Source organism: Conger conger, chromosome 17 (assembly GCF_963514075.1).
Source record: "Conger conger chromosome 17, fConCon1.1, whole genome shotgun sequence".
NCBI classification, from domain to species: domain Eukaryota; kingdom Metazoa; phylum Chordata; class Actinopteri; order Anguilliformes; family Congridae; genus Conger; species Conger conger.
Window position 1 is genome coordinate 22,605,691 of NC_083776.1, and position 27,812 is coordinate 22,633,502.

The 27,812-nt window shown below is 46.8% G+C and overlaps 3 protein-coding genes across 3 annotated transcripts; 1 reads left to right on the top strand and 2 right to left on the bottom strand.

Moving 5' to 3' along the window:
- Positions 1–5,124: 5,124 nt before the first annotated feature.
- On the bottom strand, positions 5,125–6,967 carry rpl31 (ribosomal protein L31). The gene is made up of 4 exons (XM_061225684.1): positions 6,809–6,967; positions 6,018–6,143; positions 5,481–5,593; positions 5,125–5,195 (listed from the first exon to the last, which is right to left on the bottom strand). Exons 1-4 carry the CDS (start codon positions 6,910–6,912, stop codon positions 5,164–5,166), a joined length of 375 nt encoding a protein of 124 aa, XP_061081668.1. The 5' UTR covers positions 6,913–6,967; the 3' UTR covers positions 5,125–5,163.
- Positions 6,968–7,825: 858 nt separating this feature from the next.
- Positions 7,826–11,205, top strand: cnot11 (CCR4-NOT transcription complex, subunit 11). The gene is made up of 7 exons (XM_061225683.1): positions 7,826–8,697; positions 8,785–8,949; positions 9,182–9,334; positions 9,422–9,624; positions 10,065–10,267; positions 10,536–10,632; positions 10,914–11,205. Exons 1-7 carry the CDS (start codon positions 8,337–8,339, stop codon positions 11,109–11,111), a joined length of 1,380 nt encoding a protein of 459 aa, XP_061081667.1. The 5' UTR covers positions 7,826–8,336; the 3' UTR covers positions 11,112–11,205.
- Positions 11,206–11,887: 682 nt separating this feature from the next.
- On the bottom strand, positions 11,888–27,644 carry zc3h13 (zinc finger CCCH-type containing 13). The gene is made up of 21 exons (XM_061225682.1): positions 27,201–27,644; positions 26,097–26,246; positions 25,500–25,609; positions 25,150–25,264; positions 24,822–24,933; positions 24,275–24,402; positions 23,620–23,658; positions 23,285–23,436; positions 22,779–22,979; positions 22,226–22,372; positions 21,521–21,795; positions 20,418–20,849; positions 19,883–20,110; positions 18,910–19,417; positions 18,238–18,347; positions 16,508–17,851; positions 15,597–16,124; positions 14,607–14,753; positions 13,813–14,013; positions 13,215–13,378; positions 11,888–12,438 (listed from the first exon to the last, which is right to left on the bottom strand). Exons 2-21 carry the CDS (start codon positions 26,229–26,231, stop codon positions 12,250–12,252), a joined length of 5,265 nt encoding a protein of 1,754 aa, XP_061081666.1. The 5' UTR covers positions 26,232–26,246; positions 27,201–27,644; the 3' UTR covers positions 11,888–12,249.
- Between the last annotated feature and the right edge of the window lie 168 nt (positions 27,645–27,812).

Below are 27,812 nucleotides of genomic sequence, written 5' to 3' on the forward strand. Positions count from 1 at the left end.
GCATGAGGAGAACAGCACATGGGCATTTCTATGCGAGGGGAAAAGGTGATTACTGTGTATAAGTATAGCATGATAACATTTAAGCTATTTTTTGAATTCCCCAAAATAGTAATTCTGCTTATATTTTTATTTTACATTTTAATGAGTACATTTTTGAGGAGTTTGACCAGACATTTAACAGAAATATGTGTGGATGTGTGCACATGAGTCCTGGGATTTAGTGTTCTTGATTTTCACACGTTGCTGCAGCTGTACAGGTGTAACATGCTATTGTTCTTCTAAACAGTCAACAGGGTCACATGGTCAACTGCACTCCCAGCCAGCAGCTTATCGCTATGGTGACACATGTAGGGAAAGAAACGTGCTATGATTTCACGTTCACTGAATCCACAATTCCTGGCTGCACATTCAAAATATATTCTGAAAGGTTGCATGTGCACACTATACTTTACCAATCAATTTGTAAAGAAATTAAAAACATAGTGCCATTTTCCAACAACTTACAACACTGGGCTCTCTTCCTACAAATAACATAGAACTGGCCATTTAAATAATTTTTCAGATGTTAGCAAAACTAAGCAACAGCTAATTGGATTGAATGTTAAACAATAAATCCCTTTGATACACTAAAAGCATCAAATGAGTCAAACCAATCAAGTGTGGTTCTGACAGATATTCAACACACTCTATTGGATGGATGCTATTGTATATGCAGCCCCATAAATAATCACTGAAGAAAGAAGCACCAAGTGATTGGACACACATTGTTTATTCCCAAAAAGATCTTAATTTAAAAGTAGATGATCAATGAAGCACTATTTTTATAATTTGCTTTCCATTCCATCTAGTTTTGGCAAAGTTTATTTTGATTTTGATGAAATGGTTTTGTGATTTATTGAACAGCTTCTTGTTTTAAATACCCCAGTTTGCTCATGTTTGATTTCATACGTATTTGAGACTTTTGCATGCCTCATTATGCTTCTAATTGGCCATTGTAAAACACTTGTATTAAAGTGTTTATTTGCTATACAAATAAAAACTTTTAGTTTGTTATTTTCTGAGATCACTTTTGTGTTTTGTAGTCTTGATAATAGGAAAGCATCAGAAGTATGAGAAGGAAGATGATGGGAGATATTCGGACCAAAAATGCAGAAGTTATAATTCACTCGCAATTGGGTGCACAGGTGAGGTTTTGCTAGAAAAGAATTGACAGGAAGTGTGAAATTTCACTTCTTGGAGCCAGAAGCAGCACAGGTCAGGTAATCTGCACTTTTCCCCATAAAAGGCAACCTGAGAGGTACAACTAATCCCATGCAATACAGTGCATTGATGCACTGTGATAATGTGAAACCATAGCCATTAAGCCTCAGACTCAGAGAAACACACTTACATGAAGTGAGAATTCATAGAAGAATGCTTCTTTGGGGTGTTCCTAGAAGTCGTGAGCACTGGATTACCCACGGAATTAATTGCCTGTAGGAAATGGGTCTCTGATCTTAAGGTTATGTTCCACCGAAAATGCATCTTTGGTGTTCCAGATCACTTCAGAGGTACAGTTCAATTATCATGAGGCAAGGACTTGAAATTTGACATTTGCATTGTAGAAATGACAAATTTGAACATTCTTGTAGCAGTCTATAATCTGAACCAGGCAAAATAGTTTATATAATTATTTCAGAAATAACTTTCTTTCTAAAGAAGATTTCTTTCTTCTAGAAATTTTAGATTTGGTGAAGTTTCAGGAGATCTGTGATGCTGTACCCACCCCAAAAGCTTTTAACAGGAAATGAAAAACACTCTCCTGGATATGGAGTGCGAAGTTTCATAATGATAGGATGACTGCTGTATGAAAAATGGTGTGCTGTAATATCATCCAAAATCAGGTTGAGAAAATCGACTCTAAAGATAGAAATGGTAAATAATTATACTAATTATTGTTGGTACCAGACAGGGTGGTTTGAGTATCTCAGAAACTGCTGATCTCCTGGGATTGTCACACACACCTTGAGAAGAGAACAGAATAAAATAAAATAAATAAAAACCAGTGGCAGTTCTGTGGACAGAAAAATAATTGGAAAGGAGAGCAGTCAGAGGAAAATGGAGACCCATTCAAGCAAACAAAGGCCACAAATGCTCAAATAAGTGTTTACTAGAGTGGTGTGCAGAAGGGCATCTCTGGACACACGTGTTGGAACCTTAAAACAGCATAAGACCATGCTGGGTTCCCATCCGAGCAAATAGGTAGATGAGGCTCAAGTGGCCATACGATTGAAGATTGGAAAATCTATGACATGCAGATTTCAGAATTTGGCATAAGCAGCATGAATCAGCATGAACCTGTTTTGTGTCAATGGTATGGCCGCAATACAAATTCAGCATCCTTAGAATGCTCCAGCATACCTTAGCATTGCTGCTGATCATGTGTATTCCTTTATAGCCAGTCTACCATTTTTCAAGTGGATACTTCCAACCTGACAATGTGCCATACCACAAAGCACAGATCGAGTCCAATAGCACACATTTGGAATGAGGTGGAACGGGAGGTACGTGGCCAAAGATTCTGGATGAAATGGACCAGAATTGATTCCGCATTGACCAAAATCCCTCAAGAATGTTTACAGCACCTTCCATAACTCAAAGATTTCAGACTGTACTGGAGGCAAAAAGGGCCTGCTACTAGACAGGTGTACCCAATAGTGGCCATTCAGTGTACAACTACGCTACCTAAAAGGGAGGCCAAAATTATTGGAACACTTGGCATATTTAAGAGGTTTCAGTTGTTTTAGTTTTTTAGTTGAATTGGCCATTAAAATACCCAAAAAAAATCTACGAAGTCATCATTATGCTCTATAAACCATAGAATAGAGCCATTATAAGGAGATTTACATCATTTTCCATACAAAAAACAAGCTAGGCCTATTTCACTGTCAATGTCACACAATCAATGTCCTTCACAGAAGAAGCCAAATTACCTGTGTAATCATTGTCAGGTGTGATCGTGGTTAAATTGATGGTGATGCAAGAGTCTTAGGACACAGCTGTGTGATTCTTTTGAATGTACAAGGCCTAACCTGCTCATTAAGTGATTGGGAACATCAGGGTTTTGTCACTGAGGCCAGACCACCAATTGGTATAAATTCAAAGCCTCTAGAACACAGGTGTCAAACTCCAGTCCTGGAGGGCCGTAGTGTCTGCTGGTTTTTAGGGTGTTCTGGGTTCATTCAAGTAATTCATTGGTTAAAGTATCCACACGCCTTGTTCTCAAGGCCTTAATTGGCTTTAATTGGCAGCTGATTGAAAGGAAACCACAAAAACCCGCAGACACTGCGGCCCCCTGGCGATTCAGTTTGACACCCCTGCTCTAGAAGTAGTCTTGAAGCACATGTTGCTCTTTGAACATGGCTAAGGTGAAGAAGGAGCTAACCAGTGAGCAACGGGTTCGAATAAAGGCCCTTTTTATTACCGCCACATAGCCAAGGACTTGAGATGCAGTCCAAGCACTGTAAATTACACTTTAGACCGCCATGATGCCACCAATTCACACCAGAACCGAAAGGGGAGAGGTAGAAAAAAGAAACTCTCAGACAGACAAGTGAAGCATCTCAAAATTCTCAGTCTTAAAGACCTCACGAGAACTGCGTGACGAGATCAACACCACAATGACTAATGGTGCAACAGTGTCTTCAAGAACTGTGCGTCGGAAACTGGGAGAAGGACTTGTTGGCAGAATAGCAGCAAAGAAACCATTACTGAGAGAGAAAAATATAGTGAAACGCCAGAAATTTGCAAAAGAACACAAGAAATGGACAAAGGAAGATTGGTATAAAGCGTTGTGGACCGATGAGTTGTGTTTGGCAACAAGCGAAGAGTATATGTTCGACGGAGGGAGGGGGAGATAAAAATGAGTGTCTCTTGCCAACAGTTAAACACAGAGGGGGTAGTGTTATGGTGTGGGGTGCCATTTCAGCCTCAGGAACAGGTGACTTAGTGAAAATTGATGGCATCATGGATAAGAACGTATACCACAACATTCTGGTGAGGCACGGAGTACCATCTGGGAGTCTTATTGGGCCTGGATTTATTTTCCAAGAGGACAATGACCCTAAACATTCTTCTAACTATTGCCGGAACTACCTGCGACAGAAGGAATCTGCTGGAACATTGAAAATGATGGACTGGCCCCTTCAAAATCCGGACCTCAACCCCATCGAGCAAATTTGGGGCGAGTTGGACAATAAACTGGACAGATCAATTGTACATTCAAAAGAAAGCCTTTGGCTTGAGTTGCAGAAGGCATGGGATAACATCAGTGTTGAAGTTCTCAAGAAATATATTGACACTATGCCAGAGAGATGTGCTGCTGTAATTGCTGCAAAAAGTGGACATACCAAATATTAAAGTTAAAAGTGGATAAAAACAGTAGGACTCACTTCATCTGATATTTGTTGTGCTCATAGCAACCATCTGCATGTTTCATGAACATTATGAAATTAAATCATGTTTTAGAGGCAAGAAAAGGTAAATATTTTCAGATCTGTCAGGTTCGACTAATTTTGGCCACCACTGTATTTTTGAAAATATTTCCAAGTATAAGGAGTTCAATTCAGTACTGACCAAGCAATCAGCATGAAATGCTTGGGAGAAGCACCATGCTCAAGTGAAAATCAGACATTATTGATGGTTGGTATTAATCAGGTTCACTTAGAGTATTTTTCCATTCAGTTTCCCCTTTTTTTTTTACATGCTATGAAATAAATAATTTGTTTCTCTCTTAATTTGAAGACTACAGACTCTCATCCATTGCGTTTTTGAGTAACAGCTGTTTGCGAAGAGTTCATAAACTGTCAGAGCAAATACATTTCATTTTGATGATCATCTCAAACTTGGGACACTTCTTGTTACAGCCTTTAATTTGAGACATTAAAAAAAGCTACTATATCAAGGAAAATTGGCTAAATATAACCACAGGACAATGGATTATACACTTGAGGATTTAGTATATACTTGCAAATATTTTTTACTAAACAATTTACAGTTTGAGTAAAACTATCCTAATTTGGATTAACCAAAATTCAAAGATATTTCAATGTACAAAATGCAGAAAAACCAGACATGATACAAATGTTCCATCACAAATTTATTTCTCTAGAAGTAAAGAACATTTCAATTCTCATCAACATTGACTGTCTGCAGACCTGTTAAAAAAAAAAAGAAGAGGAATCCATTGAAACATTTACAATACCAGAATTTTTAAATATCAATGTGCAATGCCTCCATAAGACCAAAGACAATCGAACTGAAAAAACCATTAGAATCATTGTTCATTTCAGCTTGCCATCGAAACTAGGCCAGCCTTTGCATCTTGCATTCGATGAAGCGGCAGTCCAAATAGGAGCACTGGGAAGCGTCAAGACTTGCAACAAAACCGTTGCCAAACACTTCATACAATGGCCTGAATTCACTGCAGTCGATGGGCTTACCTTTGTATGTTGTGACAGGAACGTATGTGACGAGGGTGTACAGTTTGTTGGGAGAATCTTCGTCTTCATTTCGCTTCCTGGACAGACGCACGCGGATACGGTATGGCACGTTCCTGCAAGCAAATCCAAGCAATTACAGCTTTCCTAGAAAAGCACCCTCTCACTCATTATGCACGTCTCCTTTACAAAGCTCCGCTCTTGTGATGTGATACTTTATCCCTCTATCCGCTGTGCTTTAAACACTCCTATTCTTCCATTTCATTCTCCATATGTTGTTTGTAAGTTCATTGTTGTGTCAGGTAACCGTTTTATTTCAGGTCCCCCTAGCCAAAGAGATTTTGATCTCAATGTGGCATTTCCTGATTAAATAAAATAAATACATAAAAGAGCTAGCGGTCCAGGAAAAAAAGCAAGATACCCCATGTACGTAAAAATTTTACCATACCCCAATTTGACACTTTGGCATGGGCCATATCTTGCAAGAGAACAGACTAATTGGTTCTTTGGTCATATTTCCAATGCAGTACTTAACGGTACCTGACGCCTTTGGTCCACACGGCCTTGTTCAAACGCGTATCGATGCGCACATCAGGAGTTCCCATCTCCTTCATGGCAAACTTGCGGATTTCCTTCAGAGCACGGGGAGCTCGTCTCTTGAAACCCCTGCAGCGCAGAGACAGCATTGTAAATATTTAAATACTGCAGGATAACATTTACAGCTCGTTTAATTTAAATCACAAGCATAATAACACAATATTATATGGATCAAAACTATCCAGCACACTAAGGAGATGGTTAAAAAGAAAAACAATCATTTGAAAACGGAGTTGCACTGTTGTTCAGCATCAATTATAGTGTTATCAGCAAAAAACAAATCCAATATTGAAACATAACTACAAAATGCATGTGCAGCCACAAATGTGCAGGCCAGTGGGCACAGCACGGTATGAAGCAGCCCACTACTTTTAATTCTCTGGGTGTACATTCTTGCAATATATCACGGCTGTCATCGGCAACCAGTCCTTCCCGCCTCTTCTTACTGTCCTTAAACATTGGATAATGTGAAGAACTGCAAGCTACGCTGCTCCAGCAGTGTATTGCACGCCGTTCCCAAAAACAGAACTGTTGCACACCTTGAAATGTACCAACATGTATTTATGTACCTCCAACATAAATAATGTCAAATATGACCAGGATTCCGACAAAGGACTTGGTGACCAAATGGCCCAAAGGAGTTGCGGTCCAAATCACACTTCAAACCCATCATGTCCTTATAAAGCTATAAGACACAGCATTTAGTGATAATCCAACTTTTCAGCTATACTCACACTCCATGGATGCGCTTGTGGATGTTGACAGTGTATTCTCTGGTAACCACTTCATTGATGGCAGAACGCCCCTTCTTTTTCTCTCCTTTCTTGATGGGAGCCATCTAGGGGGGGAAGAGCATGAAATGAAATCGATTAAACTGCCAAAACGTAGCTAGTGTTTGCTAAGGCCATGACTGATAGGCAACCAAAGCAGCGACGCCACTTCACAAGTATAGTGGCTAGTAGTAGCAAAGTACTTTCACCATTACACCTAGCATATTTACCCAACAATTCAGCTGGCTCTACTATTCGGTTAAATATATGCAGCTGAACACATAGCTTACTACAGCTAGGTGTCTCATGTTTGCGGAGTAGTTGCAAAATAAATACGTCTGTTCTACTTCGCATATGCACTTTCCTGCGCAGGGAAAATGCAAGAAAGTTATTGAGCTACCTATAGCTAGCTAGCTAACATTTAATTTACTTCGCTAGCACGCATTACCGAGCTACATTCAAATAGCTTCCAGTTGCCATACCAGGCTACTTAAATTCAGCTAGCTAATAACAATGGTTAGCATTGTAGCGAATAAATTGACAAGACAGCAAATGTTTCCTTACAACCAAATTCTTACGGGTGAAACACTACATATTGACATATTTAGTGGACCAACATAGAATGACATGTATTATTTTGCCACATGAACGTCACACGAATGAGTTTCCAGTGTTGCCTGAATAATTCCGATCTCGTCAAAAAAGGAACATTTATGGACAAAATCTTTTGAAGAATAACATGAAATAGATTATTAAGAATTATAGTATGCAGTTGTGCGATCAAGTTGTTATATTTGACGTATTATAGGGCAGGATGAAGTTAGATTGTACATGCGACTTATTGCAGAAAGTACTCACTCTGCCTGGGAAATGTCGGAAAGGAAGAACCAAAGCCTTCTGGGTACTACTAAACCAGGTAAACGAAAGTATATCCGGTTCACAGAAAAATAATTATACGGCAGTGAAACCAGTAATCGTACTGAATCGTAGCTCGTAGTCATTTGTAATAAAAGTTCGACCTTTTAAAAAACTGATTATGTATGACTTAAAGTTGCTTAAATGGAGAAAACGCTATTTCCACACAGAAAATGCAGTAACAGGTTCTTGTGGAAGGACATGATTAAACTACGTATCCCACAGTGCTTTGTCGTAAACTGGCGGGCCGTTGTCGTTAAGTCACTGAATTGCCGTACATCGCGTTATGGTAGTAGCAAACAAAGTTGAATGCATCGTTATAAATCTAGCCAGCTTGGAAAATTTAGTTAATAGAAGGTATATTTGACAGCTTTCTTATTTTTATATTCGAGATTTATCAAGTAATGTATAATTTAGTTATTTATCTATAAATAAATTAAGTTTGGAATTCATTGAGGATTATTATGCGTTGTTACTGTAGCTAACGTTAGCTAGCTAGCTACTAGTTTCAGGTTGTAACGTTAGAGTGGGGAGTTAGGATGAGGAGTTAACTAACTAGCAACTGGAAGATAAGTGAATGTTTCTGCAGTTTGGCGCTATAACAACAACAATGACCCTGGCACCAAAGGAGTTGTCCAATCTGTTGGGCATAATCTCCGAAGATGCCTGTGCTAACACATTCGAGAGTCTGTCAACTGCCTTCCATCACTTCTTTGGGAAAGCAGAACATTTTCGCGTTGGTTCAGTTCTGGTGATGCTGCTACAACAACCGGACCTCCTCGCAGTACTGCCCAGTTCGCCGCAACGACTCACGGCTCTGTACCTACTATGGGAAATGTACCGCACAGAGCCGCTCGCCGCCAATCCATTTGCCGCGGTCTTTGCCCACCTTTTAAATCCCTCACCGGTTGGGGAAGAGCAAGAGAAACCACTGTCTGGTACGTTGTTTACATACAGCGAAAATGCCTAATGTAGCGGTTTTCATGCAACTAACTTTAAATGGCACAACATTTGAATATTTGCAGGTTTTCTCCCACCCATAACACAGCAGGAGAAGTTCTTCCTGTCTCAGCTCATGCTGGCGCCTCCCAAGGAGCTGTTTAAGAAGACGCCGCGGCAGGTATCCTGCATGGACGTAGGAAACATGCCACAATCCATAGACATAAGTGGGCTTCAGCTAGCACTAGCAGGTGGGTGGCTCTCCTTTCTTTTGACTGTTGGTTATTTCACACGGATTTAATTTTCTCTGAGGGTGCACTTGTCGCTAGGCGACGAAACAATCTTTATTTGGATTAAATTAGGCACCTGAATGCATTTCCGAAACTTTAATCAAGACCTTGTATTATTATTGCTGCTGCTGAATGTGTAAAGACATTCAGAATATTTGTGTAATTAACACATTTGCTTCCCTTAACTTTTCAGAGCGACAGTCAGAGTTACCCACTCAAAGTAAGGCAAGTTTTCCCAGCATCCTTAACGATCCTGACCCAGATTCATCCAATTCAGGATTCGACAGCTCTGTAGCAAATCAGATCACAGAGGCCTTGGTCACTGGGCCACGCCCACCCCTGGAGAGTAAGTGTGATTCGTTGTACACCAGCCTTCTCTGTGCATTTCATGGTTGTGAAACAGCTGACAAATATGGTTTTACCCACCAATAAGGTCACTTCCGGCCTGAGTTCATCCGGCCACCGCCACCTCTGCACGTGTGTGAGGACGAGCTGTCATGGCTGAACCCCTCGGAGCCCGACCACTGCGTGCAGTGGGACCGCTCCATGTGTGTGAGGAACAGCACTGGCGTGGAGATCAAGCGCATCATGTCCAAGGCCTTCAAAAGCCCCCTCTCTGCACAGCAGCAGTCACAGGCACGTTCACAGCCTGCAGCGCATCACACAATAATGAGAAGTCTCATGACATGCATTCACTACTCAATGCATTCATGCATTCAGCACACTACGCAATGGTCTCTCACACAAGATATGTTCACAACTCTCTGCACACTACGCAATGGTCTTTCACACGAGACGTATTCACAACTGTCAGCGCATCACGCAATGGGTCTCTCACACAAGACCTATTCACAACACCACACGGTAAAGAGATGTATCACGAGGCATTCAAATTTTTATGCACCATTTGGATCATACTTTGTGTTTATTACACCAACAGGAAGTAGAAAAAAACACTGCAATTAGACTTTGTTATAAAATGTGTCAGAAGTGGTGCTACAGAAACAAACATTGATCGCTGGGGAATGGTGTTTGGGGAATCCTCCATGAGCAGTTGTTCTGTGCGTTCTGCGCAGCTCCTGGGAGAGCTGGATAAAGAGCCGAAGCTGGTGTACCACATCGGCCTGTCCCCGGCCAAGCTGCCCGACCTGGTGGAGAACAATCCGCTGGTGGCCATCGAGATGCTGCTGAAGCTGATGCAGTCCAGTCAGATCACAGAGTACTTCTCCGTGCTGGTCAACATGGACATGTCCCTGCACTCCATGGAGGTGGTCAACAGGTGACCGTGGCACATCGCTCTCGAGCGGGCACACACACACTGTTCTATGTGGACGGAACTGTAGAGCTGAGGCAAACCGAATAACCGACGGTGTGAAATGGGGGTGATATGCTTAATGTCCAACTGAAGAGCATCACTGTATCACCAAGCTTTTCACGAAATTTGACAAACTGAAAATATGCAGGACATCCTTCTACTGAACAAAAGATTTTCACACTGGACCCCTCTGATCAACGTCTGTGTTTCCTGTTATTTTTCTGTCATACAGATTGACTACAGCAGTTGACCTTCCACCAGAATTCATTCATTTGTACATCTCCAACTGTATTTCAACCTGCGAGCAAATCAAAGACAAGTACATGCAGGTAAGCAGTTTGTGAATAGCCTTTAGTTAAGTGTTTCTGCCCATCACCAGGTTGTGGGTTCAAATCCCTGAGGAGTCAAACCAGTGGCTTCAGTAATGGCACCATTATTAGGGGTGGATTTGTATCCTGTGTGTGTACAGTGTCTATACAGTAATCTGCACTGTTGTACAGAACTCTCCCATTCAATAGGCCCTTCCATCTTAGACAAAACCAATGTCTGTCAGTCTACTGCTTTAAGGTCACACGCGATTCATTTTGAACGTTCGTTTTTTCCGACGCAGAACCGGTTGGTTCGGCTGGTCTGCGTGTTCCTGCAGTCTCTGATCCGAAACAAGATCATCAACGTGCAGGACCTGTTCATCGAGGTGCAGGCCTTCTGCATCGAGTTCAGCCGCATCCGTGAAGCGGCGGGGCTGTTCCGGCTCCTCAAAACCCTGGACACGGGGGAGAACCCCGCAGAGGCCAAACCCACCAAATAACCCCCACCTTTGGACAGACCACAGTGTAATACCCACGTCTTTTCGGTTATGAGTTACATTTTTGTTTTTGTATAAAAATAAACCCTGAAATTAATATTGGTCTTTTTTGACTCTTGCTTTCATTATCAACTATGAAATCAGTGCTTGATGAATGAATTAACTTGGTTTAAAATGGTATGTCTATACTTGTACTGCCCACTGTCTGCACAGCAGAAGTTGGGAGGCCTTTTTTTAAATACCATTTTCCTTTAAAAAAAGAAAAAGAAAATCCTCAAACATTTTGTGAAATACTGGGTATGAATAATGGGAATGTTTTAAGTAGGAGGATCCACTCCCAGCTGCTGGAATGAAAACAATGAAACTTGTGAAGTTTCTTCTTTCTTGGACAATGGTCGATATGAAAAATAGTTTGCCATCTGACAAGCTGTCAATTGAACTGAACACCGACAATGCTTACACTACTAAAGCAGTATTAAGACATTCAGTTGCACAACCGTTTCAAACCGGTTTAGAATGCTTTTGATTTTTTTTACATTCAAAAGAGCAGTTCATAAAGGGACAAAGATTTTAACCATAGCTGCTCGAAATGTTAACAGGGCTGCTTCAACCTTTCCTATAAAACCGATCATCATTATCCATCTTTAAATATAGAATATCAGTGTTTTACAAAAATAAGTTTGTCATAACCTGCAAAGGTAAATGCTTTTGTGATTACAGAACATGACAGCTGGATTTGAAAGTTAAAATCGGGAATAAACCTCACTCGAAGAGTGACCAATTGTAAGGCTTATTTTTACTAACTGATGCACAAAAACAAATTTGAGTACAGCACATCGTTTAAAAGACAATTAAAAAAAAACATGCTGTTCTAATACAAAACAAAAGAGTCATGAACACAGTATGTCACTGCTTTGTGTCAACATTTCTCAGCAAGTTCAATTGACATGACAGGACCTCATTTCCTCCATAGGCTAGCACATCCAGCAGTCTCTATGGTATATGTCATGCTTGTACAGATTACGCCCCCCCAAACAATGACCCCGTGTCAGTCTCGGGTTTTGAAGACAATGATTGGGGTTAGTAATAGTGGTGGGAGTGAACTGATCCAGGGTCTGTGCTCCGTTTTGAGAGCGGCCCCTCAGGGGACGCACACTGGGGGCGGCACGCTGGGTTCGGAGAGGGCCCCACCCGGCTCGGCCTTGTCCTGGCCCTGGACCTGGGGCTGGGGCTGGGGCTGGCTGGTCTTCTTCTTAAAGAGGCGCACGCTCAGCTGCAGCAGCTCTGTGTCCACCAGGGGAGTGCCCGTGTACATGTGCTTGGTGCTGCCCTGCAGGGAGAGAGGAGCGGAGTGGCTTGACTGAACTTTAACATCTTTACTGAGCCCTGTGGGGCCATTTGTCCTCTGCATTTGGCCCATCATAGCTAGTCTGAGGAGGCCTGGGCAGCCACAGTGCAGCGCCACTCTGACCAACTCCAATTCTGAGGCCAGTGTACTGGCAGGGGTGTAACTAACCAGATACGCAGGTCAGCCATAAGGCCGTTCAGTACTGTACGACCAGGGCAGAAAGGGGTTCGGAGGGGGATTGGGAGTGTGCAGAGAGCAGACCTGATTTAAAGGTACAATTGGTAATTTCAGACTTCTAACAGTCTAGAGAGGAATAGCAGCAACAAACACCTTCAAATCACAACACTGTTTATCCCTCCCCCCTTCTCTGTAAATGCGCTGACATTGAAACGCCATTGGCTGTGGCAGTTAGAGCCAATTTTCAACCAATGAGTTTGAATTAGTGTACAGTTATACAATGTTTTGGTACAGTGTCACCTGTTGTACCTTCAAATATGTAACTGTTTTGGATTCAAATACTTTTCTGTGCTCGATTGATATTCCCTGGTTCAATTGAGCCAGCCAAGAAGACCAGAAGGCGGGGTTTCTGAGAGCATTTCCAATATGTTCCAATACACCATACAAGCTCAGTAAAGTGTAGAAAAGTATTTGAATCCAAAACAACTACATATTTGATCCAGGTCTAGTAGAGAGCAGGGCTTTCAGTGCTGTACGATCAGGGCAGGGGGGGTGGGAGTGTGCGCAGGGGCAGCTCGTACCTTGTCATTTCTCAGCAGCTGCCGGCGGATGGCCAGGTCGCGGCGGGCACACAGGGCCTTGCAGCAGGGCCCCAGGTTCCTCATCAGACCCGCCCTCTCCTCCCGCCTCTTCAGGGCGGCCATGTTCAGAGCACCCAGGTCCTGCTCAAACAGCTGCTCCAAATCTGAGTGGATGAGAGCGAGTGGGGTTAGACCAGTGCTCTAAACTGAAGTTGCAACTTAACTATAAATACAACATTCACTCTGTTAAAAACCTCTAAGTCTCAAATTCTAACTACTAATTGACAGTGTACATTCAGATGACTTTTTATTCAGTTTACAAGACATTACTCAGTGGGGGCTCAAAATGTCAAATCCCACTCGCAGGTATAATCAGGAGTGTTCATTTCTACAGCAACGGACATTTGACAATGACAAAGATGTTTTGCTCAATGGGCCATTCATCAAAGCAAAGCAGCCATAAATATCTACACAAACGCAACAAAAGCATGCACGTGGATAATCCGACAAGCAGTCTAAGCTTGTCTGGAGTAAGCTAAACATTCTGAAATGGTGACCTCTGAACAATCAGAGGTTGTTCTTCCCTCCGTCCTGTTACCTTTTGGGTCCTGCACCTCCGCCTGGCAGGCCTCCTTCACCCGGGCGAGGAGCTGGGGCCCAGCCAGGCGCCGTGACACGCCCGTCCGGAGCAGGACCGCCCCCGGGGTGAACCGCAGCAGCGCAGCCCCCTCTTCCCTGGGCTCGGTCTTCTGCTTGGGCATCAGGCTGGACCAGTCCACATCGATCACATCCAGGGGCCCTGCAGCGAGATAGAAGCGCTCAGTCTCACTTCACTGTGCACCCATAACCCCCCCTCCTCTCTGAGCCAAACCATTCTGTTTAACTCTTTGGCTAGTACGGGATTAATGCTGATGCATTAGCAATCACTACTCGTAATTGAAAGCAATGGAGTTCAAGAATACCGACTGAATGTTGAAGAAACTTTCCAAAAAAACAGACCCTTCCAGTCCCAAGAGTGTCATATGGCACTCTCAAGCTCAACCTTTTCAACCAATCAAAATTACTGCTATACTATTGTATTGAGCCCATACTAAATTCTCAACCAAAGCCAAAACACCTTGGATATTGTGGGGAGCCACTTCATCTTGGGCTTTGGGCTGACTCAAAGGCTTCTGGGTTCATAGATCATTTTTTTAACAAGGACTTCAGAAGCCTCAAATAAGGCAGAATAACTCAAATAACTCAGAGAAAGGTATAAGGGCAGCCTGTATCCTGGTGGGTAAGATACATGACTGAGACCCGGAAAGTTGGTGGTTCAAGCAATAACAATAAGATCCCCACAGCTGTTGGGCCCTTGAGCAAGGCTCTTAACTGCCTTCCCTGTGGACATACCGGGGATCTTCTCCTCGTCCTGCTGGTCCTCCTTCTTCTGCGCGCTGTCGGCCAGGATCTCATCCAGCTCGTCGTCACTGATTGGCTCGTACTCCTCGCCTCCCGACACCGCAGACTGTGCGTCCTCCACCTTCCCATCATCCTCGTCTGCATAGAACACACAATGCAGGTCACCGACACTGACACTTCAACACTGCACATCTGTACCTAGGGATGTACGTGCGGGACTTTGGGCTCTGCAGACGTACGTGCGGGACTTTGGGCTCTGCAGACGTACGGGCGGGACTTTGGGCTCTGCAGACGTACGGGCGGGACTTTGGGCTCTGCAGACGTACGGGCGGGACTTTGGGCTCTGCAGACGTACGGGCGGGACTTTGGGCTCTGCAGACGTACGGGCGGGACTTTGGGCTCTGCAGACGTACGGGCGGGACTTTGGGCTCTGCAGACGTACGGGCGGGACTTTGGGCTCTGCAGACGTACGGGCGGGACTTTGGGCTCTGCAGACGTACGGGCGGGACTTTGGGCTCTGCAGACGTACGGGCGGGACTTTGGGCTCTGCAGACGTACGGGCGGGACTTTGGGCTCTGCAGACGTACGTGCGGGACTTTGGGCTCTGCAGACGTACGGGCGGGACTTTGGGCTCTGCAGACGTACGTGCGGGACTTTGGGCTCTGCAGACGTACGTGCGGGACTTTGGGCTCTGCAGACGTACGTGCGGGACTTTGGGCTCTGCAGACGTACGTGCGGGACTTTGGGCTCTGCAGACGTACGTGCGGGACTTTGGGCTCTGCAGACGTACGTGCGGGACTTTGGGCTCTGCAGACGTACGTGCGGGACTTTGGGCTCTGCAGACGTACGTGCGGGACTTTGGGCTCTGCAGACGTACGTGCGGGACTTTGGGCTCTGCAGACGTACGTGCGGGACTTTGGGCTCTGCAGACGTACGTGCGGGACATTTGTTATCTGTAAATGTGTGATTTTGCCATCTTACCGTCGATACTGTCCGGCCTCTCCGCCTCCCGCGGCTCCTCCAGAGCATGCAGGCTGTCCGCAGGCCGGTCCATCTCCGTGGGAACGGGGTCCCGAGGCATCATGAGTGGCTCCAGCTCGGGTTTGGCCTCCGCACGGGCCTTGATGTCGGCGTGCAGCGGCAGGTCGAGCGGGAGCAGCCTGTCGCGCTCGTGGAGCAGCAGGCTCTCGGACAGGTGGCGGTTGTCCCTCTCCAGCTCTGCCTCCCGCTTGCGGAGCTCCCTCAGTTCGCGCTCCCTCATGGCCTCCCGGCCACGGAGCAGCAGGGGGAGGGGCTCCCGGCTCCGCCCAACCCAATCAGGCTCTGCTCGCTCCCAGTCCCGCGGCTGCGGACGCAGGTCCTTCCGTTCCCGTTCGCGCTCCCGCTCCCTCTCTCGCTCGCGCTCCTTGTCCCGCTCACGGCTGTCGTAGGACCCTGCGCGGGAACGGGCCTGGCGTTCCGACTCCGGGGAGCTCCGGCGGGAGCTGTGGCTACGCGAATCCTGCCGGTCTGAGGGGAACAATCCGGAAATAAATTAAACATAGGACATCCAGAGGCAAGGCGTCCTAGGCAAGGTTGGTCAGAACGTTATCAGTACGGTTAAAAACAAAAAACATGGGAGCATTAGAGTTGTGGGCTGCTCTTCTTTTTCAAATCCTAACATTAAGCACCAACAATCACACACATTTACTCTCCCCAATTTCATACAAATACCTGGCAATCGGCAGATCTGGGTCAAAAATGGTAAACCCTTTTGAAAGCCTCTTGATCCTCCTTGTTGCCTCGCTTGAACCAGATAAAATTTAAGTATTTGAATCCAAACGGTTACCTATTTTACCCAGGCCTGTCAATTGGAACACATTTATCCAGCATAATTTGAATGGCCATCTTACCTGAGGAGGTGCTCCGGCTGGGCTCGCCCCTCTTCAGCTGGTCGATGCGGGACCTCCTCTCTGTGGGCTCCACGGCTGCCGCCCTCTCCCTCTCCCTGTCCCTATCACGCTCCCTCTCTCTCTCGCGCTCCCTCTCTCTTTCTCGCTCCCGGTCACGGTCCCTCTCTCTCTCCCGCTCCCTCTCGCGGTCGCGGGAGGCAGCGGTCTGCAAGCGGCCCCTGCGAGGCCGGGCGCCGGGAGGGGGGTCGTCGGGGGCGACGGCGGCAGCCGAGCGGTGCGTGGAGTCGCTGGACGGGGAGCGGAGGCGACGGGAGGAGGCACGACTCTGGTTGCTGCCCAAACTGCTGCTGCGCTTCTGCTCGGCAGGAGGCTTGCGCAAGAGGTGCTGGGGCAGGAGCGGCTGCAGAGGGAGCGGGAGCATCGGAGGCTCCTGGGGGAGCAGTGGGGCTATAGCCGGCACCTTGTCGCCACCCTTCATCACCGCCGCTAGCCCCCCTCTCCGGAGAAGGTCCGGACGAACCTTCTCTACCGGGGCCGGGGGGGGGACCTCCTCGTCCGACCAGTCGCTGAAGGCCGCGTCTGCCTTGGCAGTAGATGAGGGTGGAGGTGGCGGCTGTGGGGGTGGGTCCCCGGAGGTGGCGGAGGCGGCTGGTTTCTGGGCTGGGGACTGGTCCCTGGCGGGGTGTGGAAGCAGCGATGGTGGGGTCCTGGGCCCGCGTTTGCGCTTGTTGGGCTGCTGGTGATGCGGCTCCTCCTCAGAGACGTCCGATTCACCACCTCGCGACCGCTTGCGCTTCTTCTCCAGGGCCTTCTTCTTGGGGGTCTTGCGGGGCGAGAGGAGAGGGGGCGGGGGCTCCAGGGGGGCGGCGGCAGGGGCGGGCGGTTCAGGGTTAACGGCCCTCTCAGGCCCCGTCCCTACCTCCTCCTCCCTGCGGTTCTTCTTCAGCCCTTTCTTCTGGGACTTGGTCTTCTTCTTGCCCTCCTCCTGAGTGGCCGGGGGCGGGGCTCCTTTCTCCTCCTGTGCTGGGGGAGGTACAGGGGGTGCCGCAGGAGGGGTGGAGTCCTGCCGGTCTTTGCCGCGCCGGGACTCGGCGGTGGCCACCGGCGGGGCGGACAAGCTTTCGGAGAGGGGCTCCCCACCCCGCCGTTCGGATACCCTGACCGGGGCGCGGTCGCTGCGTGACTCCGCCTCCTCGTGCCGGCTCCTGCTCACGTCCTTTTTATCCGTCCGTCGCTCCTCCTCCTTCCAGCGGCTGGGCTTCTCCTCCGCGGGGGGGCAGGGCGGCGAGCGCAAGGGCTCCTGGGGCCGGACCACCTGACTCAGAAGCCGGTGTTTCTCCCCTCCTGAAGGACCCAGTGCACACGCATTATACACATGTAAAGAGTGCGCACATGCATATACATACACACCTGGGTCAAATGCACTACTGTTTTAACTGGATTAAAATACTTTTCCATACTTTACTGTCACTTTACTGGTGCATTGGAATCAATTAAGTACTCTCAAAAAGTAGATACCCTGTCTTCTAGTCTTCTTGGTTGGCTGAATTGCACCAGGCAAGATCAATCAAGCACAGAAACACATTTGAATCCAAAACAATTGTGTATTTGACCCAGGTCACTCGGAAAATGACCAAGTATCATTTCAACAAAGATATGCAGATTTACAGACATGTGCCTAATAAATGATCATATCATAGCACAGAAGGCTGAGGCTCAGTGAAACTCACGTTTCTCTTCTGTGCTGTTGTAGCCGTCACTGTCGGGGGGGCTGGTGTCCCGAGCTCTTTTGGGGGACGGCCGTGGGCTGGGGGGGCTCTCCACACGGTGCCTCTTACGGCTGGGGACACAAGGGGAGGGGGGGAGAAGAGGGTCGGTCAGGAGAAGAGCCCATTTCAGCCAGAGGTGGCAGGCGATCAGCACCAATCAGGCAGTTACAAATGAGACCCAACAATTTCCCGTGCACAAGTGGATCTCATTCAGCAGATAGGGTGATGAATATGGAAGCCATGGATTATTTATGTTTACCCATGAAGGGTTTTTTTATGGGTATCAAGAAACTTGGGTATCAAGTTTTAAGGCAGGGTTCATCAACTGACGGCCCATGAGGGCCAATAACTGCTGGTCCTCCACCCTCCCTTTACCTAGTCTGACCAATCAGTCGCACTAATTGTTCAGTTAACTTCTTGGAGGAAAAGAAAACCAGAGCTGGATTAGATTTACCCCCCTATTTTAAGGGGTAAATTAAAAATTGACTGCACTACCACTTCAGGGATACACAGATATAGTCAGATGCAGATGGTAAGTGAAAGCTAAGTGCTACCCTCTTTATGTAAATGTGAATTTTAAGTGTGTGTAACCACAGAAACCCTAAATAAGACTTAACACTCAAGTCTGCTCACCTGGTCTTCCGGTCCTCATGGGTCTCCCTGAGAGTGGAACGATCTTCTCTCCCCTCCTCTCTCCGCTCCCTACGCTCCTCCCTCCCTTTCTCTCTCTCCTCCCACTCTCTCTGCCGATCCCTTTCCCTCTGCTCCCTCTCTCGCTCCCTCTCCTTCCTCTCCCGCTCCCTGTCCTCACGCTCCCTTTCCCTCTCCTCCCGCTCGCGTTCCCTCTCCCTCTCCTCTCGCTCCCTCTCTCTCTCCCTCTCGCGGTCTCGCTCTCTCTCCCTCTCCCGGTCTCTCTCTCGGACACGCTCTCGCTCAGTCTCCCGCTCTTTCTCCCTCTCCTTGTCCTTCTCCCGCTCCCTCTCTCGCTCTCTCTCCCTCTCTCTATCGCGCTCTCGGGTGCGGTCGTCTCTCCGGTCGTCCCCCCGCCGCTCCTCTCTCCTGTCCTCCCTCCGGTCCTCGCGGTCCCGCTCCGGATCCTCGCTGCGCCCCTGGTGTCGGGCGGGGGAAGACGCTCTGGTTTCTGTGGAATAGAGTAGATCTAATTTGATTCAGTGCAATGGAAAATGCTTGTAGCGATATAAGGCGGTTGTCACAATTCAAACAAGCCGATCTTCATCAGAATTCCACTGTTTCTGTGAGGCCGGTAGCCTGATGACTTTACATGGCCTCAAAGAGCCAAGATAAAGACGTCCCATTATGAGTAATTGAATACAAGTGGAGGCGCTGTTCCTGAGTTTGAATTTGTCAGTGAAAAAGCGCATAGCTATAGCCCACCTTCATGCACAGCACCGTTAATACACCATTAGTGGTTTAGCTAGAAATCACAAGTTTAATTTGTCATTAGGTCAAATAAGTTACATTTCTACAATTTCTCTCTACGCAGTTAACGTTGTCCATTTTTAACAGACAGCTTGAAAGACTGCTTCACACCATTCGTAAGCCCGTGCCGTTTCAGGATGTCCTGGCAGATTGTCGAGACGCTCACCTCTCTCCCTGTTCTCCCTGCGGTCGCGGTCGGCGTGCCCCCCTCTCCGGTCGTAGGAGGAGTCTCGGGGCTGCTCCCCGCGGCGGTCGCCATCGTAGCGGTCGCGGTCGGCCCCTCTCTCCACGCTCCGATCCCCATAGTTCCCACGGGATTCCCAGTTCTCGTGCAGGTTTCCACTACTGCTCCCACTACCGCTGTCGAACTGGGAGCCTCTGGAGGCCCGGGTCCCTGCAGATGCATAACGCACAGTCCTTCCACTTTCAGCTGGAGATCTCACAGAACGTTCCAGCACACAGCCCTCATACTCAACCAGAGAGCGCACAGAACATTACCTATATCTACGCCACACTTTCCAAAACACCACTCAAAAGCAAGTTGGCCATGACATTGATGCAACATGCCCCACCCACACTACACACCTGCCCTTGCCTGACTGCGCACTGGTCGGGAAACACTGATCTAATCTGCATAAACTGATCTTCAGGAAAGAAAGCTGCTCAGGAGCGGGGGGTCGGGGGTACAGGCGTTTCCTCACCCTTCTCTCCAGCCTCTGTTCCCCGGTCCCGCCCCCTGCCAGGTCTCTCGGGGCGGGGCTCTGCTCTGGACTCGGCCCCCCTCGGCTCAGTCCTGCCCTCTGGGCGGGCGGGGTCCTCGCGGGCGTGGCCTCTCCCATAGCCGCGGTCCTCCTGCGGCGCCTCCTCCTTCCTGTGGGGGTCGGCTCGCTCGCGCTCCCGTTCCCGCTCTCTGTCGCGGTCCCGGTCCCGGTACTCCAGCGATTCCCGTCCGGAGCGCCCCTCCACACGGCGTTCCCGGGAATCCCGGCCTTCCCGCCGATCCCGCACCTCCCTCCGCTCGCCCCGGCCCTCTCTGGTCGTCTCCCGGTCATCGCGGGACGGTCGCGTCGAGCTCTGCTCACCCTCGTACTCCCGGTCGTCCCGGGAATCCTTCTCACGCTTCCCGCGACTCTCTGCAGGAAGATCGGAGACATCGGAAATCAGACAACAGCCTAAACACACCGCCATTCCCCCTTTCAGTCAGCTCATACAGCCACTCTCACCCGTACACCAAGTCCAGGGCCCCCTAAATCTGCAGGAAGAACCAATCTATTTTGGGAACACTGCAGTCTTGCATAACATTACATTTATTTGGCAGAAGCTTTTAACCAAAATGACATACAATAAGTGTACACCGAAGGTCATTGAAGAACTACAGAAGACAGGTCAGATAAGGTATTAAGTATCAGATATTCATAGCCACAATTTAGTCTAGTTCACACAGTAAGCGGCTAAGTCGGGAAAGTTATTACAGCAGAACTAGAAGTGAGCCATGATTACAAGGGATAAAGTTATAGGTACAAGAAGAGTTACTGAATAAACCTGCAGGTGGGTTAATGGCATTTCCGCTCAATTACAACAATGACAACTTTCACTTCCTTGCAGAAACTTCATAAAAGTAAACTTCTTCCAGTTACACAGAGCAGCACCAGCCAAACAACAAGGATGACCAGTGGAAGTCCAACATAAACCGTGCATATGAAAAACACTAGGAGGGGACCCAAGGATAACAACGTACAGTGCCTGCCAAGAATATGCAACGCAACATACATCACAGGACGAGCGGATAAAACAGCCATCATACCGTCTCTGCGCTCCGGCCGTCGCTCCGGCAGGGGCGGGGTCCTCTCGCGGGCCTGGGAGAGGTGGCGGGGGGGGCTGGGCCTGCGGTGGGGAGGGGGGGTGGTGGCGTGCGTTACCGCGGGCGACCGCGAGCGGCGCTGGGCGGGGGAGGAGGTGGGGTCACGCAGGTACGCCGGGGAGGCGGAGCGTCTGAGCGTGGACGAGCCGGAGTGGGAGGAGGGGGAGTGGTGCCGGGGAGGCGTGGGGGTGCGGGGGTGTCGAGGGGGCGTCGGGGACCTGTGGGGGAGGAGCAGAGCAGACCAGTCATGCATTTGACTTGTTTTTGGAGCTCGTCAAAATACATTGGCCAAAATCCATTTTCATTCACAATAACCTACCAACTAACCACTTCAATCACTTCCCACCCTCCTCTATCTACTTTTTAATACATTACCCTGCAATAGTTTGTTATCTTTGGTTGATGTGTCTGTGATGACTGCTTCCTTTTAATTGTACCTTTTTATATATTTATGCATTTAATTTTTACATATTTTTCAGTTCAAGGTCATACTAGCTGCTTTTAAACGTTCCTGGGAAGTTTCTGTGATGAACTCTCTGTGACTTGTGGGTAGGCTCTTTGTGAAGTGTTTGGTCAGAAGAAACAATGTCAGATTGTTCCACCGTCCCATATCACAATACGCTGATGTGTCGTGCAGACTCTGTTCACCTGGGTGGTGGAGAGGTTAGGGCAGAGGGTTTCGGGGGGGCCAGTCTGGGGGAGGGTGACACCTCCCTGGAAGGGGATGAGGCGCTGCCAGAACGTTCCTCGGGGGTCACCGACCTCTTCGGTTTGTGGGAGCTCTCCGAGCGGTCCCTGCTCCAAAAACACAAGAGTGAGCGATACGCACTGCGCTAAGCCCTTTCAACAGCCGCTTCTCTGGAATGGTTTTGCCTTTTTCACAATGCCATTTGTGATCCTGACATCAGCATAAGAATGATCAGTTACCAGGGTTAAGACTGCTTGGCACTCCTGTAAGTGTATGGTTGAGCATTTTGCCAGTTAACAGTTAACCCTGTCAGTCCCAAGAGTGCCATATGGCGCTCTCGATCTTCAACAAACCAAAATGACTGCTATAGTATCGTTTTGAGCCCCCTACGAAAACCCTACTACATTCCCAACCAAAACACCTCAGGATTTTGGAGCCACTTCATATTGGGCTTGGGACTGAAAGGGTCGACGGCAGGGCCCACGGCCTGGTCTGGTCTCCCCAAACACTGACCTGCGCTTCTCCTTCTTCTCCCTGTGCTTCTCGGCATCCCTGCCCCTCTCCTTGCCCTCTTTGGGCTTCTCCTCCAGCTTGTCCTTGTTCTTGTGTTTGCCCTTGTGCTTCTTCCCCGCCACAGGGGTGTCCACCGGGACGGGGGGAGGGGGGCTGGGGGTCCGGGGCCCTTTCTTCTTGCTGTGAGCGTTCTTGGAGGGTCTGGGTTTGGACAGGGGTACACAGGAGAGCCCTGATCAGCTGTCAGTCATACACAAATTTGGAGTGTGCAAGGCGGCCCCACCAAGTCAAGTTTGCAAATCTTTTGGATTCAAATATTTTCTGTACGCAATTTATCTCGCCTGGTGCAACTGCGCAAAGCAAGAGGACCAGAAGGCCGGGTTTGCACTTTTTGAGAGAATTTCATCGGTTCCAATATCACAGACAAGCTCAGTTCAGACAAGGGCATTCCCGCTTCTGTCTCTTCCATTCCCATGGGTTTACCTGCAGCCCCGCCCCGCACTAACCTGGCCTGATCCGACACCGGAGAGGAGATGACGGAGGCCTTCTTCTCCTTCTTGCTCGACCCTGCAGATTTGGTCCCGGATTTGTTCTTGGGCGATCCACTGGACTTCCGCGATGAAGGGGATCCCTTAGAACTTGCCGGCTCAGGAGAGATCTGGGTAAGATAAGCGGATCAAAAGGGAACTTAATGAGATGGCTTCTCGAGCCGTTACATTGGGCTTATTGTGTTCATTTCCAAAATCTTATAGAATTTCACAGAAAGCCATCAGTTTAAAAAAGTAAGTCAGACAGATACGCTATAAACGACTGGCCCATGGATAATGGAGGGGGGGCCTACCTTTGCTAGGCTGCTGGTCCTGCTCTTGCTGGATGGTTCCTGTAGATAATAGAACATCTGAATTTACATTCTGACATTACCTTTGATACAGGCCAATGCATTTCAAAAGTGCAGGTATAATAATACCAGTAAAACACTAACAGAATTATCTTGAGGCAGTACTCTCTCTAACCCAGTCTCTCTGCTCCAGTCCTGGAGGGCCGCAGTGTCTGCTGGTTTCTGGTGTGTTTCGGAATGACTGATGAATTCAAGTCTTTCACTGACTAAAGAGTCCCCACAACTTGTTCTGTAGGTCTTAATTGGCTGCTGATTGAAAGGAAACCACAAATATCTGCAGACACTGGGGCTTTCCACGACTGGAGTTTGACATGCCTACTGTAACCCAACATTTTTCACCAGGATGAAGTAATCTCTCAAATTTGAGCTCTCCAGCTGGACAACTATGCCCAGATCCTGTTTTAAAAATTAAAAAAAAGGTTTAATCTAACACACATTAGGGTGCATTCCAACACTACGCACTACAAGCAAATTATAATTTCATTGAAGTTGCCTCACCTTCAAGTCATCAGTGTTTATGGATCAGTGGTTATTATATTTTACTTACATTCAGCACTGTCATGCAAATTTTTGTAGCTTTTTAAAAATATTTCTATACCTCTTTCTTGATAACGATCTCCTCCCTTTTCTCCATATTTTCCTGCTCTAGCTTCATTAGCTCACGCTGAATCTTCTGTCTCTTCATTTCCAGAGACAACTCGTAGTCGTAGTCGCCGTTATCGGAGTCTGAAGTAAAACAAAATTATCATTTAAGAGAGCAGATTCTTCCCCTCCAAGGCCCAATGCCAGGTGGCCAGGAGCACAGACACAAACGGGTATTTTAGTCTTCTATTTTTACTTCCATTGCTTCTTCAGAATTAAGGCAAAGATATCGGCAATGAGGTGAACCTGTTTGACTCCTTTCAAGATTCTCCAATCTTGAAATGAGAACAAATGGTAGGCAAACAATAAGAACTATTATCTTGTCAAACAAAAAGTTACTTCAAACAAGCAAATATTTTTTTACTTGAGAAAAAATTTGATATTAAGTCTCATTAAGACTAAAGCACCCAAAGCTGAAACATTTCATAAAGGTTACAACTGCCACTGTTGCACTTCAGGAACACTAATTTCAATGCATTAAAGGCTTTGAAGTGATTTTTTACCTTCGCGGTTTGCGTCCCACTCTGCCGGCTCTTCCTCGCTGGCAGGAGTACGCTCTTTAGTGATCTTTATATCCTCTTTCTCCCGGTGACGGCCTCGAGAGGAGTCTCGCGGCTTAAAAACACACATCCACAAAAAGGCTTAAACTCTCCATGCATAGACCACAATATTAGATGAAACTTAAATTAATTTAAAGGTCTTTTGGGGAAACATGAATATACACACTAGATTCCTGCCCATATTTTTTTTCCACAAAGATTTCTGCTTTCCTAAAAGTCTATTAAGTCCTATCAAGATCAAACTCAGCAGGAAGACCAATTGGAGGCTCACTCTGGTTGTAGGGGAAGTGGGCTCTTCTAGGTCTCTCTGTTGGACATCAGATTCCACATCCTGTCTCTTGTTCTTCATCCTCTCTCTGAGATCGCCAGTGGGCCTTTCTGATGACCTGGATGCACACAAGTACAGACGCTGAAGCATAGGCATTTAATTGATAGTAGAGCAATGGATGTACAAGTCTGCCATGTCTGGACTAATGATATGAATGCATACATTTCTTCAATTAAGCTCACAGATGAGCTACAAATAGACAAACAAGCTTCTCAGATACTTCAATGAAAATCAGAGGTGTTTTAATTGGCAACATTCTCAGGGAACGGTTTTAGCCCCAAAGGTAGGCTTACCTTCTGTAAGTTCCACTGAATCCTTTGCCTCGCGGCTGAGTTCCATGTGTGTAGCGACAAGTATTGCCGTAACTGCAGTTCCCAGTCTTTAACCAATTTCTACAGTGTGTCTGAGTAAAACAAACAGATAATTATTGCCATCTCACAGCACCCTAACTTACATTTTGAATCAATGATTTATTAAACAGCAGACTGAGTGAACCTTATTCAGACATTGAGACATCAGAGCACCAAAATTTGTTGGACAGTGACACATTTTTGTTATTTTGGTTCTGTACTTGAGCAGTTTGAGTTTGAAAGGATACAATGATGAAAATAGCCTCAATAAAGCTGACAGTCTGCACTTCAACATCATTGTCACTGTATCCTTTCATACTCAAAGTGTTACAGTACAGAACCAAAAGTTGTCACTGTCCAATGAATTATTGTATATAGTCAAGCAAACGGTTGAAAAATATTTGGTGTACGCCCTTATCCAGAGTGACATTATACAAAACAGAGCACAAGTTCTGCAAGAATAAGACATTGTTTAATTTAACTGTACATGCTATGGGGTCCTCAAGGCAGCAGAGGACAATCGAAAGAAAAGATGCCCACCTCGGCAGCATTACTTCCAGTACTGGGTCCAAGTCTCTCAAACACGCTTGGCCGGCGAGAGGGGGTGGTGGTGGTGCTGCTGTCGGAAATGGTCTTTGAATTCTCCACTGTTACCTTCCGCCTGATCTTGGACATTCTGTAGGGCTGCAACTTTACAAAACAAGTAGCTAGCGTTAGTAGTAGCACCACATGCGTGAAATAAAGTCAATGCTGCCACTGGCAATTCGTGTCCACAGCACGCAATCTACCATTATATTAAACAATATTAAACAGGCTTTCAATCAAGTATTTAACTGACAAATAAGCCATCTATCGGTACCAGGTTGCATTATTAAGCGAACTACCTATGCATCTGGTAGCTATCAGACGTTTCTGTAATTAAATTGAAATTTGAGTAGGCTAACTTACATGAAAGCCTTATCCAATACATTAGGTGCAATTCCGAATAGTTTGACAACATTTGAATTGTGGTATGCTAGAAAGATCTCGCTTGATTTTTACATTAACAACTATGTTAACAGTACACAGCCAGACTTGTATTTCAACTTTATCACTTTTAACATTAGTTACGTTCCCGTAGCACCTGGCAACCAGTCTGCAATGCAGCAACGTTACCATTCATTATAGCAAACACTGTACTGGGGTTTGAATGAATAATATCTAGCTAAAATTGCGAGCTTGCTCATTGTACACAGACTAGGTATTTGGTCAGGAACCAAATCGTGCATGGTCACTGGTAAGTTCAAGTTGAGGGATTGGCTTATTAGTAAGGATCGCTATTTAGCAAGCTAGCTAGCTTCGGTTGTCTTACACAACACAACACAATACGCCATAGTTAGCTAGCTAGCCAGCCAGCAAGCGTAACGACCACACAAAGCAAGTGCATGTGATATGGAGGGAATCAAGCAATGCCGTATAAATTCAAATCCAAATCCAGATACATGCAAACATTATACAAACACTAAAGCCAAGGACGACGTTGTTCGCTAGTAAGCTTGAAAAATGCCAGCTAAACAGTGATTGGAAATACGCGCGGCCTCCCGCTCAGTTTGAGCCCTGCATTAGGCAACATTTGGGTTTAAAGTCAAGTTGCTAGCTACTTACCCAAAATACTAATTCGGTGCCACGTCCAGATTCAGAGATTGCAATGAGTTTTTTTTTTCAATTACAAGTTACAATCTTGTATTTCAATCGTTGGGAGCCCCCAACTAGTCTTCATGGTTGCAACTCCGAAAGCACGAATCCAACAGAGCAGCTAGCTAGCTAGCTAGCTATTACTACTATGACAGAGGGGTCAGAATTACACATAGTCGTGACGTTGAAGTCACCATGAGGCTCATGACACATGCGCAATATAGCTACTTCGATCGTTAAAATAGTTGGTAGACCCTTTTTCGCAGCATGTACTTATCAAATTATCATAACAATAAAATGGTAGGGATGTCATTCACAAAAGCGGATAAACATAGCGAAATAGGTGGCCATGCGCTAGTTTAAAAATTGTAAGTGGAGGTGTCTGACCTAAAGAGATGGGAACCTTCGGCATCAAATCACACTCAACCCCTTAGCCAGTTAGAAAATGGAGATCAGTAAAAACTTCCGCTTTCTCCCTTCTGTGGTGGACTGTTGAGTTTACTTTATTAAGCAATCTGCTGCATACCCCCACCTACTGCATTGGAGAGTGGTGCAGACGAAAGCTGAAAAGGGTTTGCTCGC

What these genes read in the sequence shown, in the direction of transcription:
- rpl31 (XM_061225684.1), bottom strand. Translation starts at nt 6,912, where the DNA reads ATGGCTCCCATCAAGAAAGGAGAGAAAAAGAAGGGGCGTTCTGCCATC. An exon ending in GTGTGGACCAAAGGCGTCAG is followed by an intron (nt 5,594 to 6,017) that starts GTACCGTTAAGT and finishes ATTTGCTTGCAG; the next exon opens with GAACGTGCCATACCGTATCC. An exon ending in TCCTGTCACAACATACAAAG is followed by an intron (nt 5,196 to 5,480) that starts GTAAGCCCATCG and finishes TTTTTTTAACAG; the next exon opens with GTCTGCAGACAGTCAATGTT.
- cnot11 (XM_061225683.1), top strand. Translation starts at nt 8,337, where the DNA reads ATGTTTCTGCAGTTTGGCGCTATAACAACAACAATGACCCTGGCACCA. An exon ending in GCTTCAGCTAGCACTAGCAG is followed by an intron (nt 8,950 to 9,181) that starts GTGGGTGGCTCT and finishes TTAACTTTTCAG; the next exon opens with AGCGACAGTCAGAGTTACCC. An exon ending in TCAAAGACAAGTACATGCAG is followed by an intron (nt 10,633 to 10,913) that starts GTAAGCAGTTTG and finishes TTTCCGACGCAG; the next exon opens with AACCGGTTGGTTCGGCTGGT.
- zc3h13 (XM_061225682.1), bottom strand. Translation starts at nt 26,231, where the DNA reads ATGTCCAAGATCAGGCGGAAGGTAACAGTGGAGAATTCAAAGACCATT. An exon ending in AACAGAGGCTGGAGAGAAGG is followed by an intron (nt 20,111 to 20,417) that starts GTGAGGAAACGC and finishes ATGCATCTGCAG; the next exon opens with GGACCCGGGCCTCCAGAGGC. An exon ending in CAGCCGGAGCACCTCCTCAG is followed by an intron (nt 16,125 to 16,507) that starts GTAAGATGGCCA and finishes TGTTCCCCTCAG; the next exon opens with ACCGGCAGGATTCGCGTAGC.